Source organism: Sorex fumeus, unplaced genomic scaffold (assembly GCF_029834395.1).
Source record: "Sorex fumeus unplaced genomic scaffold, SorFum_2.1 ptg000037l, whole genome shotgun sequence".
Classification (NCBI taxonomy): domain Eukaryota; kingdom Metazoa; phylum Chordata; class Mammalia; order Eulipotyphla; family Soricidae; genus Sorex; species Sorex fumeus.
Window position 1 is genome coordinate 59,671,711 of NW_026606094.1, and position 17,017 is coordinate 59,688,727.

Below are 17,017 nucleotides of genomic sequence, written 5' to 3' on the forward strand. Positions count from 1 at the left end.
GGGTACATATTTAAAGCCAAACAAAACCACAGAAAATAGGAACACAGAAAATAACAAGGCAGGTCTTTACAAAGATCAATAAATTTAATTAATATAGTCAACTACATCAAAGAAAAAAGACAAATTATCAGTATCAAGGACAAAAGAGGAAATGATCCTACCAAAATATGGAATTTTATGGTAAAATTTTTATCAATGAGTTTGGTAACATATCAGTGTTTTCCAACCCAGAGGGAATATTTGGCAAAATGTATAAAGATATCTTTGCTTGTCAAAACTGAAGAGGGGAGTTTTGGTCTTGGACATCAGGTGAACAGAGGCCTAAAATACTGTGATACATCCTAAAATGCACAAGATACTCTCACAAAAAAGAACTACCATGTCCAAATGGTTTTATGGTTAAAAATCCCTGACACAGATAAAACAATTTTCTTGAAAGACATTATCAAAGCTTTTATCAAAGAGAAATAACCTAATTCTATCTATAAAGGACATTGATGTCATATTATCTGTCTATTCTACAACTGGTGACAAGTAATGTCAATTTTACATAACTCTCAGGATATAGGACAAGAGGGAATACCTTACAATTTATTTTATGAAGCCATGACTATTTTACACGACAAAATATTTCATAAAGTTAGTGATTACTATCCTACATGACAAGTTGTGGAAGATGGAATATAGGGCTCAAAGGAATAGAGTTTATGCTTGCATGTGGGAGGATTAGAGTCAATCCCTGGCACTATATGGCTGTCCCCCAACCCCCAACCCAAGGTTTCTAATAATGGTTCTAATGGCCAAAATACAAAAAGAAAAATGAATCAAGATTACTTGGAATTAATGTCAGGAATTTAAAATTTATCCAACATTGGAAAATCACCAGCTGTAATTCATCATATCAACATAATAAAAATTATTAGTTGTGTGTCACTGAAATTGCATATAGATGATATTAATGTCAAATTTACTATCTTCTGTCAATGCATTTAAAATGAGTATTAATAGTTTAATATTGTATAGTGATGAGGAAAAAATAATACAAAAGTTTAGAAGCAATATGTGAGTACAAAGCTCTGATTTAGGAGAAAGAGAAGTAGATTACAATCTGGAAAAGTTAAAGAACATAATAACAGATGACAGCTATGGAAAAACAGGGCACAGAAAGAGTCGGGGCACACCCTTGTCCAACTTTTTGAGGATCTAGAGATTGCTTACTTGGCAAAACTAAGTATTTCTTCATTATAAACAGAAATGAGAGGTAAGGTATAAATATTAAAAACGAAGTTTTAAACTTGTCTTTATTAACAGATGTTATAATGATCTATGTAAAACAATCATAATATTTGTATTTAGCAAGATCAGAGTACAAGTTTATTATAAATACTTTATTTCTTTCTTTCATATTTAAGCAATGCACAGTAGAAATTTAAAATTAAATGTCATTTGTAATTACATTAAAAGCATGAAACACTAATAAAATTTAATATACAAAATATCATTCAAAAAGACCATAAAGAACTGTGACCATAAAGAAACCATGTAATATTCATGGATTAGCTGATTCAAAGTTAAGATGTCAATTCTCAACAAATTAAGCTACAGAATTACTCTCATTTGAGACACAAAATAAAATGTTATTTGTAAAAAATATGCATAGGTTCACAGAGAATATATCCAGAATTAAATGTATATATGATCAACTGACACTCAAATAAAGGTGAAAAAGTTACTGGGGGTGGCACACAGAATAAAATTATGGTACAGAAATAATTGAGCATTAGTACGCACACAAACAAAAAACCTCAACTCATATCTTATACTATACATAAACTTAAGTCATAGATGGAAGGTAGACCTAAACATAAATAACCCCGAAACTATTAAACTTCAGAAAGAAAATATATACTAGCACTGTTGTGATAGTAATTTAAGCAACATTTTCTTAGACAAAAGAGTAACTTTGATTAAAATATCATCAAAATTACTCTTTGAAATACATTGTTAAACAAAATTAAAAGATAAATTACTAACTCAGAAAATCTTCACAAAACATACATTTGACAAATGTTTTCACAATACATAACTTTCAGAATTAAAAAATTTTAAATAGCAAAAATTTGAGTGCAAACTTCAACATAGGATATGAAATAATATAGGGAAAATGCCATATTACTATTCATCGGGTATGTTGTGCATTAGCATTATCTAGCAGTGTCCTCCCGTTGTTTTGTTCATCTATTTGCTCAAGTGGGCCCAGTAACATCTCCACTGTGAGACTTGTTGTTACTGTGTCTGGCATATTGAATACGTCACGGGTAGCTTGCCAGGCTTTGTCGTGCAGGCGAGATACTCTCGGTAGCTTGCCAGGTTCTCTGAGAGGGGCGGAGGAATCGAACTCAAGTCTGCCCAGTCGGCCGCGTGCAAGGCAAACGCCCTACTCGCTGTGCTATCACTCCAGCCCTAAATTATCTAAGTATTAAATATCTTAACTCCATTGTAGATCACAGGAGGGGTCAACTCATGGATTTTTAAATTTTCCTAACAAATGGGCATTTTAGTACTTTACTCCTAGGAATTGTCCTTAATAAACATGTATTAGCAAACGACAATTCTCAGCACTAAAAGTGAAATAACAAAATTTTAGTCATCTCAAATTCGTTTTGGAAAGACATGAATCATAAACAATGATGTGTCATTAAATACCCATGATCTCTCTAGGAGGAAGAAGGAAGGAGGAAGGAGGAGGAGATGATTAGATTAACCAGGAAGTTATCACCTATAGAGCATCACTTGTGAAACTGAGGAAGTTATTGACTCTTTAAAGACACACAGAATGGGCCTGAGGCGTCGTCAGACCTAATACATCATCATTACTGTTGTGCATTAAAGTCACAAAAAAAGATTGACATAGCTGCTTAAACCAAGCAACCAACCAAGCAATCAAGTGACCAACCAATGTCTTATAATACCACGTTGACAAGGAGACAAAAATACAGCAACACTCATAAATTGGTTGTGGGATATAAAAATAAGATTTACATTTTCCTTGAGAAAGCCTAATTTGATTGCCATAATTTCCTATACTGATCGAGTTTTAGTTGTCTAAAGAAAACAGGATTGTGAAAGTCGAAACATTTTTGTTTGGCAGAATTAGTATTTTTTTACTTGGAATGACTATCCCCTCAAAACATTTGGGGGTGTCTGTAGATAGCTTTTATTGAAAAGAAAAAAAAAACTTTACTTAGGAAAGTACGAGAGGAAAGAGAGGAATACATGCTCAAGTGAGAAAGCAGGCTTGGAAAAACCCGTAAAATGAACCTAAGTTTTTAAGAGAGTACAAGTATTTTCTGGACCAAAATTACTAACCTAGCTTCCCCAAGAATTTACTTTGATTAGCAAAATAATATAAAACCTTCTACCAAATCATTAAAACAGGGTCTTAGCATTTTTCTTGTTATTTGGTAACAGTTATGCTTTTGTTTCTAGCATCTCAGCAATCAAGGCCATAAACTTAAAGAATGGTTAACTTTACTCAGTTTCTTTAGTAAATATCTGAGCTTCCTTAAATAGTTTCTAATCTTTCCCAGGGGACTTCCTACTTTCTGAAAATTATTTTGTTTCCTTATTTTATATGTTTTACTTGGTCTATGTGATCAAATTAGGAGAATCTCCATTAAATGTAGTATTTTATTATTATGTATCCATGAAGATAAAAAAAAGATATACAAGTTTACCAACACACATAATTAGGAATTATTTCCTACTGAGGTAATACAATAATTTTATCCAATCCTGGGCAAGTTTGGGAACTTAAGTTTAGAGCAAGAATATTTACACAATATTTCAGTCAAAATGTGTATATATGTCATTTGTTTTTAACAGTTCTTTTTCATATATTTATCCAGTTAATTGTAGTTCAAATGGTTCACCTAGTTCAAAGATATCTTTTTAAGAAATGAAGAGGAAAAATCAGACTACTCAACATCCTCCAAGAATCTTAAGAAATCAAAGCTTCCAACAGTTCAAAGAAGTCATTCCTATTAAAAACCTGCAGTTCTAGCCCAACACTACATTATGTCACTGTCCTCCCATTGTTCATCGATTTGCTTGAGAAGGCCCAGTAACATCTCCATTGTGACACTTGTTACTGTGTCTGGCATATTGAACACGTCACGGGTAGCTTGCCAGGCTTTGCCCTGTGGGCGAGATACTCTTCAGTAGCTTGCCAGGCTCTCCGAGAGGGGTGGAGGAATCGAACCTGGATCAGCCGAGTTGGCTGAGTACAAGGCAAAGGCCCTACCCGCTGTGCTATCGCTCCAGCACTAAATGGTGTTAACTGCTATAAACCAAGGAACATTCCCGTCTCAAAACTAACTTAAAACAGAAAACTATTTCAAGTGTTTCTTAAACCTGTTCACGGTCTCCTAGTTGACAACTTTATCTGGATTTTCAATGAAATATTACCAGTTGTACATATAAATTATCATTTTTATACCAAAGTAATTTTCATAAGTTGAGACCATAAAATGGGCAAGTGCCAACCAGAAATTATTATAATTATAAATAACAAAATATGCTTTCCTTTTATAGAGATATTTCACCACATTTTCAAAAAAAGCAGGCTTACTGTTACAATGTTAATACTTACTAATTTGTTGTAGCAGCACTGGAAGGAGGGCAGTCAGATTCTAAGATGGCAAGAAGCTACTTTTCACAGGAGAAAAAACTTTATTCGTGAATTTTTTTTCTGGTACATAGTATCAAAACAGACAACAGAGAAATCTACTTCTGGCATAAGAAACATTACTGGCACTGGCTCCATCAGGCAGACTGCTTAATCTCACAGGTGAGACCAGTTACTGGCTTGATTAAACTTATGTCCTCTGACTTTTAGAATCCATAAGACAGGAAAACAACAAGAACAACAACAGAAAACTCATCACCACCACCAACCAAATAGCAGCTTGTCAGATAAGGTCAGACCACAAAAATCAGCTTCTAAACACTGCTTCTGCAAACTGAGAATTAAAGCAATGTGATTCACTTATCAGAATTAGAACCAGACTTGTCCAAGGTAAGAACCTGGGTAGAGAAAATAGAAAACAATGAGCAAGGGTGAGCTTTCTAATTGTTGAATGAGGACCACTGAAGACAAAGTCAAATGGAATGTCTGTTTGTTAAAGGAAAACTCAGACACAAAAGCATTTAGAAAGGACCTTTATTTATAAAGAAGACTGCAAAGTAATATTCAGGCTCTAGAAGAACTCACAAAATTAAACGGACAACAGTCACTGCAATATGTTTAGGACAAGTCGTTTGAAAATAAAATATCCCACAGCTATCAAATTAATAGCCTAGTCACAGGAGTTAAACAGCAATTTTCTCATATAAAGTTCTCATATAAATTTCTCATTTAACTCACATCTTAAAGAAGAATCTGTTTATCTTAAATTGCAAATACCTTTTCCTCTACTTTCCCTTCCCCCACCATAACTACGGAAAGTTAAAAAAAGTGAACAATTTTTCCCTCTCCCTAGCCTTCCCACTTCCCCATTAGCTTAATGCAAAGTGTTCAATTTACATTCTCACAAATTTTACATGCTTATAAACACCTATCCAGAACTGAAGCCTTTAATCCCCATTTTATCCTGTTTTGGACCAAGAGCACAGATCAAAGAATCTTGTCTGGTGGTCATTTTGATTCAAGACATTCTTTGACAATATCTGGAAATATTTTTATTATAACTGGGAGTGGGGGTAGTGCCACTGGAATTATCTAGTGGGTAAATACCACAGATACTGCTAAACACTACGTAGGACAAGCCCCAAAAGAAGGAATTATGCAGCCCCAAATAATCGTGATACTGTGGAGAACTAAGAGATTCTAGAGAACACCTGTGTTGAGATTTCAGCCTCATCACTAACCAGGTGTGAAACTTGGGGCAATTGACTCAATCATTGTCCACCTGAGTTTTCCCTTGTATAAACTGGAGAAGAAAACAATACCTGACACGTTAAAAAGTTGTGATTAGAAATATTATAAACTATTTCCTCTGGGAATCTTTATTAGAAATACATAAATCAGTTCTTCCAGCTTCTTGGATTTTCAATAGGATAGACCATTTCAAGTACTAAGGTATAACATAATAAACTATTTTCAATATCACACATATCAACTCTAATTGTCCCAATTCTCTTGCTTTTGCAAATAATACACTCTTTGGAATTCTTTAAAGATGTGTGTTCCGAATCCTTTGGTTTTTCTATTTCTATATAAAACTATCACATGATCTTTCCCCTCTTTAATCTATTTAAATACCCTGCTGTTTTCACACCTCTAGGAGCTGAGGTTTTTATACAGGGATAAAACTTTCTAAGCTTCCATAGGAGGTGAGGTTTCAATGCAGGGATCAAACTTACTAACCTGTGTAACTTAGCATTTTCTATTAGCTCTTTTTTTATATCGAGGTATACAGTTGTGGAGAAGATTGAATACGCATGTTTGACTGCAGTCCTTTGGAAAGGCTGCCTACAGAGCTGGCCGATGTCCAATTCTGAGAATTATGATTCCCACCATTGTGAAAAAGGATAAAAATGGCTATGTTTAAATTTTATACACAAAAATATGGTTAGTGCTTAACATGTGCTTTCCCTCTAGAAGTGCAGATTTTTGGTACACGCTAAGTATCGAAAGAGTGCCGAGATGATTTACCTTAATAAATTTGCAAGCAATTAGTTCTGACTGAGCTACTCCAGGTGGCTCATTTCACAGGTGTGGTAACAACTCAGGGCTGGGGGAGAATTAAATACACCTATGTGATGCCACTGAGAAGAACATTGAGAACTTGTGTCAGGTTTCCTCACACCTCATCCACTGATGTTTTTCCTTTGATCTTCTATATCCTCCCTCCCCCATTGTTGGAGACTGAACCCAGGATTCAGTATGCTAGGCATGTGCTCTGCTGTGGTGCTACATCCCCAGCCCTTCATTAATATCCACTGGCTGTAACAAATCTTGACACTGAATCCTACCAGCTCTCCTACAGAATAACCAGACGTACCTGTACGTCTTGGGGGACTTTTAGCACATGGTCCTACTGCTACATTCCAACTTTGATAACATTTATTAACTTAAAATATCACATTCCGTACATTCATCAAACATTATACATAGGTATAGGCATGTGTCGATTAAGCCTAATTTTCATTCTATTTAATTTTTTTGTGAAATACTAGATCCCCAGTTCCTGCATTTTCCCAATGCTTAAATTATCCAATACTTGCACCTGTCATTTTATATGAACTTACGTATGGTTCACCCTTCAAAACTGGTATTATATTTCTCTCTTCCCCTAATTACTCCTCTTTTGATTACGTTAACAAGATCCTTGAAAAGTCCTCTCCACAAAATATGGATTATACTACTTCTCACTGAGCTGTTGGTTATTTTGGTATCCATTGCCAAAAACAACACTATCTTGCTGATATATAATATATATATACACACACATATATACATATACATATGTATATAGATATATATATATATCAGCATAAAGAACTTCCCTTAGATTGTCAATATATTTCACTTTTTCCCCCTCCCCTTAGCACTGAGATTTTTTCAAACCATGTTTCTTGATAACACTGTTTTCTAATTAACAGGTTGTTACAAAAGATTCTGTGGTTAACTAAGTTTGGGAAGCTTGGTAAAAAAAGTCAATAAGGTTTTAGTTATTATAGGGCTTTTCAGAGTTCTTGGTATAAGCATTTAAATTGTAAAGAAACATTTCCAAGTTTTGGGTAATAAGTAAATTTGCATGGGTTACATAGATATAAAACTATTCCTGAGGGACATTTTTGTTATTCATTTTTGAGGTAACATTGGTTTATAATACTACATATTTTAAGAGTACAGGTTCATATCTGTACATATGATACCACATCCTGTCCCCGAGGGCTCTGTAAAAGGATCAATATTTACATGGTCCAAAATTACAATGTAAGTTCCTGGAAGAACTGTAGACATCACATGAAATGTCTAAGAAGCCTGAAAATATTATGACCAATCAAGTATGATTACAATGCTGAGTACTGAATAAACTGCCGTTAGAACAAAAATATTTAAAATATTAGGAAGACTATAAAAAAAATTAAAAATTTCTAATTACTTATTCTATGAAAAATTCACATAATCATTTTATATGACAGGAAAATATAAAGTTTCTTTAACATTGTGGGAGCAAATTACTTGCCTTATAAAAGAAAAAAATTAATTCCATGTCAAGTCAATAGTCACTCATTAACTCATCTAATAAACAGGATCTTAAATTGCTTATTTTCTAAATGAAAAAATAAAATATACTCAGATACTAAAAATAAAACATTTTGGTAAGCAATATTTAGTAAGAAATAAAAATATATCACTATTATATAAATTCAACAAAAAGATTTGTTAATACTTTATTAGTAATTTCTAATGGACAGAACATAACACAAACCAAATAAAAATTTTAATATTTTTAGCTCCATAAAAATAACATTCTGACCGTTGTTTATTCTTTGTTGAAGGAAAGTATTGATAGAATAATTAGGCACACAGTTGACACTTATGTACAATGATATGCACAAGTTATCTTTTAACAATTAAAATCCTAAGATGTGCTCTTTATATTTTCCTCTTGAATATAGGAACAAAGCTCCTATAAGCAAAATTTACTAATAACAAAGAAATTTTACAAGATGTGACAATAAAGACTTTTAAAACAAGTCCTTAAATAAAATAATGCAACAACGGAATGTAAGTTGTTGAGTTAAGATGACAGTTTAAACTTGATCTCAAAACATTAAAAATTCATTTATTTTACAATTACTCAAATACACATGCATTAAACAAAAATATTGCACAAAATTAAAATTTTAGACCGTGAAAATTATTATTCTTAATTTTTTTAAAAAAATGGTTCACTCTCTGAAAGCACTGAACCGTGATTTCCTTCCCAAATACCAGCAATACAAACTTAAAATGAACAAACTAAAATATTTCAGAAATTTTAAGTGTTTTTGGAAAAAAAATTAAGGCTAACCAAGTGCATCCATTGGTCAAGTGGCACAATTATTTCCAGCAACTATTCAGAACATCTTAATTGTAGGCAATGCCCATTTAAGTGCTATACTGAAATCATAGAGTCAATATTTTAGGTGAACTGTAAGTTAGCAGTGATGGTTTTTCTAAGTAGCTTATGTGTTACCTGAAAAATCAGAAAACTGAAACAAAGAATGATAATTTTGAAAGTCCATGCCTAAAGGCACCTATGACTTAAAATCACATTTAAAAGTCAAATATCTGAAGACATAAAGCTTCTTCATGTATATATTCATAGATGCAGTAAATGCATTAATGTAATAACTTTAAACATAGTACACTGTACTTGACTTATGGGTTAAATATTTTATACACGGCTTGACCAAGTCATTCAAAAAGTATCATTAATTTTAGTATGACCACAGCTCCCTCTGATGTAAACCATAAATGTGCATAGAGAAGATGCACAACCATTTACAGACTGCCATTTGACATTTCTGTGTTTGAAATATATACTCTTTTAAACAAATAACATTTTAAAAACCCATTTATTCAAATAGTTTTTGGTATGATTGCAGTTACCTTGCAGGGATCTGTTATGAAAATTTGAAATCTTGCATGACCTTTATTTCCCTGGTTAATGGTCAGCATTTCTCATATTATCTAGAAACACTTTTTTCACACCTATATATTAGGTTTTTACATGAATTCTTCTGTATAGTATTAGATTTATTCATGTCAAAAATATACTTGAAACAGGCAAGGGCATATTTGAAAATTCATTGCACTTAGAGCCATGCTGATGTTCCCTATAGACATGTTTCACATATCTTCACGTTTACATTCTGGGGCATGGGGAGGGGCCTGGGCAGGGAGACAATGAAAAGAAGTATTTTTTTCATTACAGAAAATAAGGATCTTTGCTCATCTGTAAATTAAAATGAAAGGAATTTTCACTTATGTAATTCTGAAGACATGCAAGACATGCTGAATTCATGCATACAATAAGTATGCACAACAGCATTATTAATAAATATGATTATAAAGCTCTAAAGGAACGCTTTATTCTATTAATAGGTTTCACTGTTTAAGCAGGATCTCAGTGAAAACCAAACGATAATATCTTGTTCCAATCTTAAAGCTCCCAAATAACTGGGATACCAATACTCTGTCCTTTTGTCTTAAGCACCCAGATGTTCTTTTAATACCAGGATCTTGGTTCAGTGGTCTGATAAGTAGCTTTACTATATTAAGGTTTTAGTGTTTAATATTCTTGAAACTAAAAAGGCTGACATATCCAAACCCTTAGTCAGTGAAAATATTTAAAACTATGCAGAAGTTCTGCATACAGGGGATATGAGCTCTTCCTACATGGACAACAAAAAACAAGAAAACTATAGGAAATGCAGTCTTCAAAACTGGAAAAGTTATTTTTTTTTGGTGTTGGTATAAAATTATTTTAGGGACTTAAATGTATACATTAAGGGTTTTCGCCAACTTGCTTTAGTTAGTAGAATTTTACATTATGCAAAATATAAATAAAAGCATATTTTAAAAAATATTAGGATCTGTTTTCATTATTTTCATATATGTACACTGTAATAGAATTAAAAATTTGTATGTTTACATGTGACTAAAGAAGCTCACTTAATTCCTTTATAGGCTAATTTTGCACTTACCTAAGTATATCTAGATCACACAATTTAAAACTGTACCTAACGATAACTTTAAATAGTGTATTGTATTTTTACTTTTCATGTTTTTTAGGACAGAATGTATTTGGCAGTTCTTTGAGCAAATTAAACCCCTTACTGTATAATCAGTAATCTCAGGATAAAGAAAACTGGAATAATTTTGAAACTTAAATGAGAGCCACCATATGCTTCTTTTTGCACACAAAATGCCAAAAGAAGATGTATGATTGCATATCAGAAGAGCAAAATAGAGCCCTTAAAACACAAAGGAACCAATTAAAAATTTATGCCAACGAATAACATTTTAAAATGTTTATAGTCAAAAAACTGTAATTCAGATAGCAAGTTACTTTATACTTTAAGGACATTCTGTCATGATCCCCAGACTGGAAACAGATGCTCTAAAGATTCACCTATCTAATCCACACCATATTAAATATGTGACAAAAACCTATAAAACCATTATTCAAAACAAATCCCTCCAAATTATACATTGCACAGTACCCCACTGTTAAATAAATTAGCCAATTTATCTGCAAACCACTGTTTTGTGCTTTCCTTAGCTCTTACATACACACTCTGGCACTTTGTCACTGCTGGAGAAAGCTGAATAGTTTAAAGAGACTGATGTCATTCTTGCTTGAGATGGGGGCAGTATCCTCTCACTGTTGCAAAAATATGCACCAAATCATTTAAGACACAAACATCTCTCTTGTAGTGGTTGAATTATAGACAAGGATGAGAAGAATCACAGTCTTATGGATGTATTAATCTATTTTGAGACACTAAAGACTGGTGCAGACACAATAGTATGAGTTAAGCCCCAGAAGATGTCCATAGCATTAGTCTTGGACAAAATGAACACCAGCTTCATAGATTGGAGGGTCACCTTTTTTGCAAAGAAGGCGCTTGAGTTTGAAGTTTATGTTTATATTTCTGCATCTGCTTTGACCGTGAATGCAGTTTGTTGAAAAGTTCACGGAATTTATACTGTGGAAATAAGGTTTCCAAAAAGCCTTCCAAGAAGACATAAACCATTCTCCTATTTAACTGGTTGTGCTGAAACATTTCAAATACACGAAGAATACCTTTCCTTGTGGTCTCAGCCCCAATAATGTGCTTCAGTTCATCTAAATGAAGAGAGGAAAAAAATACACAAAAATCATTAATCAAAGAAAACGTAACACTTAAACTAATGCTTAAAATTAAATGCAGTTAAGTTCAAAATCGCGTAACTTAGAAATAGTTAAGTATTTTTTTATGTACCTTTATTGCTTTTAGTTCTTTAACTTCTCAAGGGGAGAGGCCATTATTTCTGGCCATTCTTCCTATACCCACAGCTCACCTATTACTTTCCTTTTCCTGCACTGTCATCGCCACAGTAATTGCACACTGTGTTTTCTGTATTCTCCACCAACAAGTTGTAAGTTCCAAAAAGGTTAATTTTTTTATTGAACAGAAGAAAAAGTCGAAATACAAGATTACAGGAAGAGAAGGGCTTTAGGATATTAACATGGTAACACTGGTCCTGAAATTTGTGTTTGTTAAGCCACATTCAAGAGAGCTACCAGTAACTAGTTGAAGAGCTCAATAAATATTTCTTTTCCATCCACAATGTGTCTTTAAAGTTATTCATAAACAAAGGAAACAATCAGTTATACAAAACTGTTACCTTCCTACTGAGAAAAGATGAAAGGGACAATATAATACTAAGGCAGCAAGATAGCTATGTTCTCAGGCAGTAATTCAAATTAGACGAACAGAACTCCACCTTGGATACACTCTTTGAGACTGTATCTTAAAAAGTACTGATAATGAGTCAATCAGTTATTTAATCAGTTATTTCAAAGTAAACAGATTTTGAAGTAATTCGTTCTCATAAGTGAACTGTTCTTGAAAGTCTCATCTATCTTACTCCTTTTTAATCCTTTCATCTGTCATATATTTTATTATCAATGTTATTCTCAAAACGTTTCCTAGCAGTAAGGAGATATCATTAAAAACATGAGCTTTCAAGTCACCAACTCACTCAGAGCTGAGTCAGAATCCCATCTGTCACTAACTAGCTTTAAATCTTGGGTGGCTAAACTTTCTTAACTTCAGTTTCCTTCCATATAAAGCTGTAATATTAACAGTAGTTTGGCTTCATAATACTATTTTTATGAGGATTAATTGATATATGTGAAATTAGGATTAATGCCTAGCACAGTGCTCAGTAAATAGTTGAGCCATCAAATTGGTAGGTAGGAAAATCAAAAGGAGGCTTGGGGCTTTATATATAGCAGGCCCAGGCTTGACCACTAGCACCCCACAAGTGACTCCTGAACACAGAGCTCCCTACTCACACTTCAGGGTGTGGCTCCCAACAAACATAAAAAACCCATATACTAAACTTTATATAATACTTATTTATACTGATCATACTTATTTATTAATATTATCCTACATCTATAAATATTATTACTAATTTAAATTGATTATACATATACTCATTTAAATTTATTATACTTATTTATACTAATATAAGCATCTTCATTCAGTGATAAGAATTCAACAGAATTGCAAAAAAGTCATATATCAAACAAATTCACTTACCTGGCATAATTGAAAGTAATTTAGTTTTTCCTGCAATTCTTGTTCTCATTCGAATAGATTTATCTCTGCATGGAACAGTCTCTGCTAAAATGCCATTCGGCCAAAAGGCATCTCTTTAAGGAGATTAAATAAATTTTGTAAACATTTTCATTTTCTAATAAGCTGGCAAAACAATTCCAATTTTCAACAGATACACAAAGTACATGTGCAAACAAAAAGAAAATGTTTCTGAAATTTTACAAGCAATTCAATGAATCAAAACTAAATGTAGGTCTTATTTCCAGCATAAATACATATATTCATACCCAAGAAAATTAACAGAAATTCTGGCCTGAAATAACTCAAAAGCACCAAAAAATTACTTTTTAAAGGACAAAATATGTAGGTGACTATATCAAAGTCATTTACACTCAAAGTACGCCTCTCATCTCACTAAGATTGAATATTACTGAATACTTCATCTAAACACAGCTCTAAGAATTCTGAATTTCAATAGCTTAAACTTAACCTCCTTCAATTGTCTTGCACAGTTTAGAGAGCACCTTGTAATTGTATTAAGACTTTCCCCCCAAATATATAATCTTTTGCTTCACTTTTTAACAACATACTTAATTCTTATCCGTTAGTTCTGGGATCAAGGTAAGAACTGCTTAACTAATCTTCTATCTGGGAATGTGTTATGACGGATGAAGTTGAAAGTTCTAATCCACCACCAACATCATTCTTAATTTGCACATTAGAAACATCAGGGGGTTTTAAAATTTCTTAATGTTCAGGTATTCCTCTAGACTGACTTAAGTCATATTCTTAAGGATGAGACACAACCACAGACTTAATAAACTTCTCCAATGTACAGTCAAAATTAAGAATCACCACTACAGCAAAACATCATTCTTATCTTACTTGAAACAGAAAATTAAGCAACAGGACAGTTATGCAACTTTTGGAAACAGTATGGTTTAATGAGAAGAAACTTAAAATACCTGGCTCCCACTTTAGCGTGCATAATAAGTCTTTAGGCAAACTGTGCACTTTGCTAACCCTTTATTTCCTCAAAACAATATGGAGGCAAATCCGTACCTCATCAAACATATAAGATCAGAAAGCCTATATAAAGTAACTGGCACAGTGTTGAGCAGATAGTGTTCAAAATTAATAGTTCCCTTCTTGTTTCTATTTACTTCAAAGTACATGATGCTATGAATATTTATGTCCTTTATTTTACTTTTTATTTTTCTACTATGCAGTACTTTCCTTGAAGGAACAACATCTTATCTCTCAGCCCCTGATGACTGGCAGATGGGTAGGCACAGGTTCAGAATATTTTCACAAAAAGAACATATGAAACTCGAAGCATTACTACTCTAAATTTGTGTTCTTTTCTCTTTTTTTTCTGGGGGGGAGGTATACCCATTGATGTTCAGGGTTACTCCTGGCTCTGCACTCAGGAATCACTCCTGGTGGTGCTTCAGGAACCATATGGGATACCGAGGATCGAACCTGGGTGAGTCACATGGAAGGCAAACATCCTACCCGCTGTACTATTGCTCCAGCCCTGTATTCTTTTCAAAGGTTCAAATATTCATTAAAAATTAGACCATGGTCAGAGTCATAGACATTAAATCTTTTTTTCATCAAAAATAAAAGTTGTTATATAGAACCTCCTAGAAAAAATAATCCTTTAGAAATTCAAGTCACTTCTATAGCAGTATTTCAATTACTTAAAGCCACATCATTGTGCTAAAATGTCATCTAAAAACACAGATTTTTTTAAATTCCTTTTCTGGGTTTTTTTTGGAAAAAAAATCAACAGGTTCAATGGGATAAGTGTTTATTGTAATAAATCAAACAAACTATTTTGCTCATCAGTGAAATCATCAAAACAACTTTATGGTCATAACAAAAACTAAAACAATGAACATTAATTAGAGAGAAAAATGTTTTCTCTGTACTATATAAGAAAGCAAGTGTCTTAAGATCTACCTGAAACGTTTCACTAAATCAGCTACTTGCTCTGGTGATGTCATCCAGTCAACATGGTCAACAATTTTTCTGAAAGTAAAGAAACTTAAGTAAGTACAGTAAAAATATTAGGTGAACAGTAAAATCAATAGTTGCATGAACAGCAAGTTTATTTGTATTTCAAGTATCTCTGAAAATAACAGACTGCTTTCATGATCATAAAAGGCCCACTGAAGAAGAGTCCTGTGAATGTTGTAGATTTACTTCATGAAGTAATTATCATTGAAGAGCCAAGATCAGTTCTAAGGCTAGAAGAGGGGAGAATGTACCTATTTATAGTGTCACCATATGTAGCTCTAATAAGTTGTTGAAGCAGATTTTTTATATTCCTTCGCAACCACTGGTTTCTCTCTTTTAAGTCAAATACTTCATCCATAAGAAGCAGCATTACCCTCAGTGGAATATTGTCATCCACCTGACAAAATATGGAAGAAATAAAGATACAATATGAGTGGTTTCTTTTGCATAAGGATTGGTACTATCTGACAGAGAAAAAGTTACAGCACATCTTTCAAAATCTGATACTAATTCTTCTTTACCAAAAAAAAAAGGGGGTACTTTTAAATCATTTTGATAGAATGCAGGATTTTACAAACCTATTATGATGAGTAGACTTTAAGGATGAAGTAAAAACAAACAAACAAAACCCCCAAAAGTCTCAAATGGATTCATCATAGTCTAAGGAAAGGATGATTTTGGATTCTTCACTTTAGGCATTTAATAAGTACTATGTAGAAAAGGCAAATAATGGTAGCTCATTTTTTAACTTAATAGGCTTTTTTTCAAAATAGCAAAATATTATCAACATTTTTTCTTATTTAATAGACAAAACACAATCTACACAGACTATGTTTTTCTGTCGTCCCCCTCCTTGGCTAAGGGGTTGTTTGTATTTAGGAATTTTCAGGAAATAGAAACTAAAATAAAAACCACTCAGAGTGCCCCAGAACAGATGACTGGTTAAAGAAACTTTGATACATCTACACAATGGAGTACTATGTAGCTGTTAGAAAAAATGAAGTCATGAAATTTACATACAAATGGTACTACATGGAAAATATCATGCTAACTGAAATGAGCCAGAAAGAGGGGGACAGACATAGAAAGATTGCATTCATCTGGGGAACATAAAGTAACAAAATAGGAGACTAACACCCAAGAATAAGTAAAAGTAAAGTAAAGGCCCTCCCGTTGATCGTCGATTTGCTCGAGCGGGCCCAGTAACGTCTCCATTGGAGACTTTGTTGTTACTGTGTCTGGCATATCAAATACTCTCGGTAGCTTGCCGGGCTCTCCGAGAGGGGCGGAGGAATCGAACTCGGGTCGGCCATGTTGGCTGCGTGCAAGGCAAACGCCCTACCCGCTGTGCTATCGCTCCAGCCCAAGAATATCTGTGATAAATACCAGAAGGTTCACTCCATGGCTTGGTGGCCAGCCGCACACTCTAGGGGTAAAGGCAGCTCAGATAGAGAAGGGAGCACCAAATAAAGGGTGTTGGGAGGATCCGCTCAAGATGGGAGATGCATGCTGTAAGTACACTATAGACTGAACATGATTGCCACCCAATCTCTCTTTTACAAACCACAGCACCCAAAAGGAGAGAGAAAACAAAAGGGAGTGC

The 17,017-nt window shown here is 33.5% G+C and overlaps 1 protein-coding gene across 3 annotated transcripts in view; it reads right to left on the reverse strand.

The window, feature by feature from the left end:
- Positions 1 to 8,450: 8,450 nt before the first annotated feature.
- Positions 8,451 to 17,017, reverse strand: part of SNX13 (sorting nexin 13) — a 132,449-nt gene continuing 123,882 nt past the window's right edge. For all 3 annotated transcript variants that reach the window (XM_056118048.1, XM_056118047.1, XM_056118049.1), the window contains exons 23-26: positions 15,666 to 15,811; positions 15,358 to 15,426; positions 13,375 to 13,487; positions 8,451 to 11,909 (exon numbers count right to left, since the gene is read on the reverse strand). In XM_056118048.1, coding sequence (XP_055974023.1) covers positions 11,665 to 11,909; positions 13,375 to 13,487; positions 15,358 to 15,426; positions 15,666 to 15,811 — 573 coding nt within the window. In that variant the 3' untranslated portion in view covers positions 8,451 to 11,664. The remainder of the gene's footprint in view (positions 11,910 to 13,374; positions 13,488 to 15,357; positions 15,427 to 15,665; positions 15,812 to 17,017) is intronic.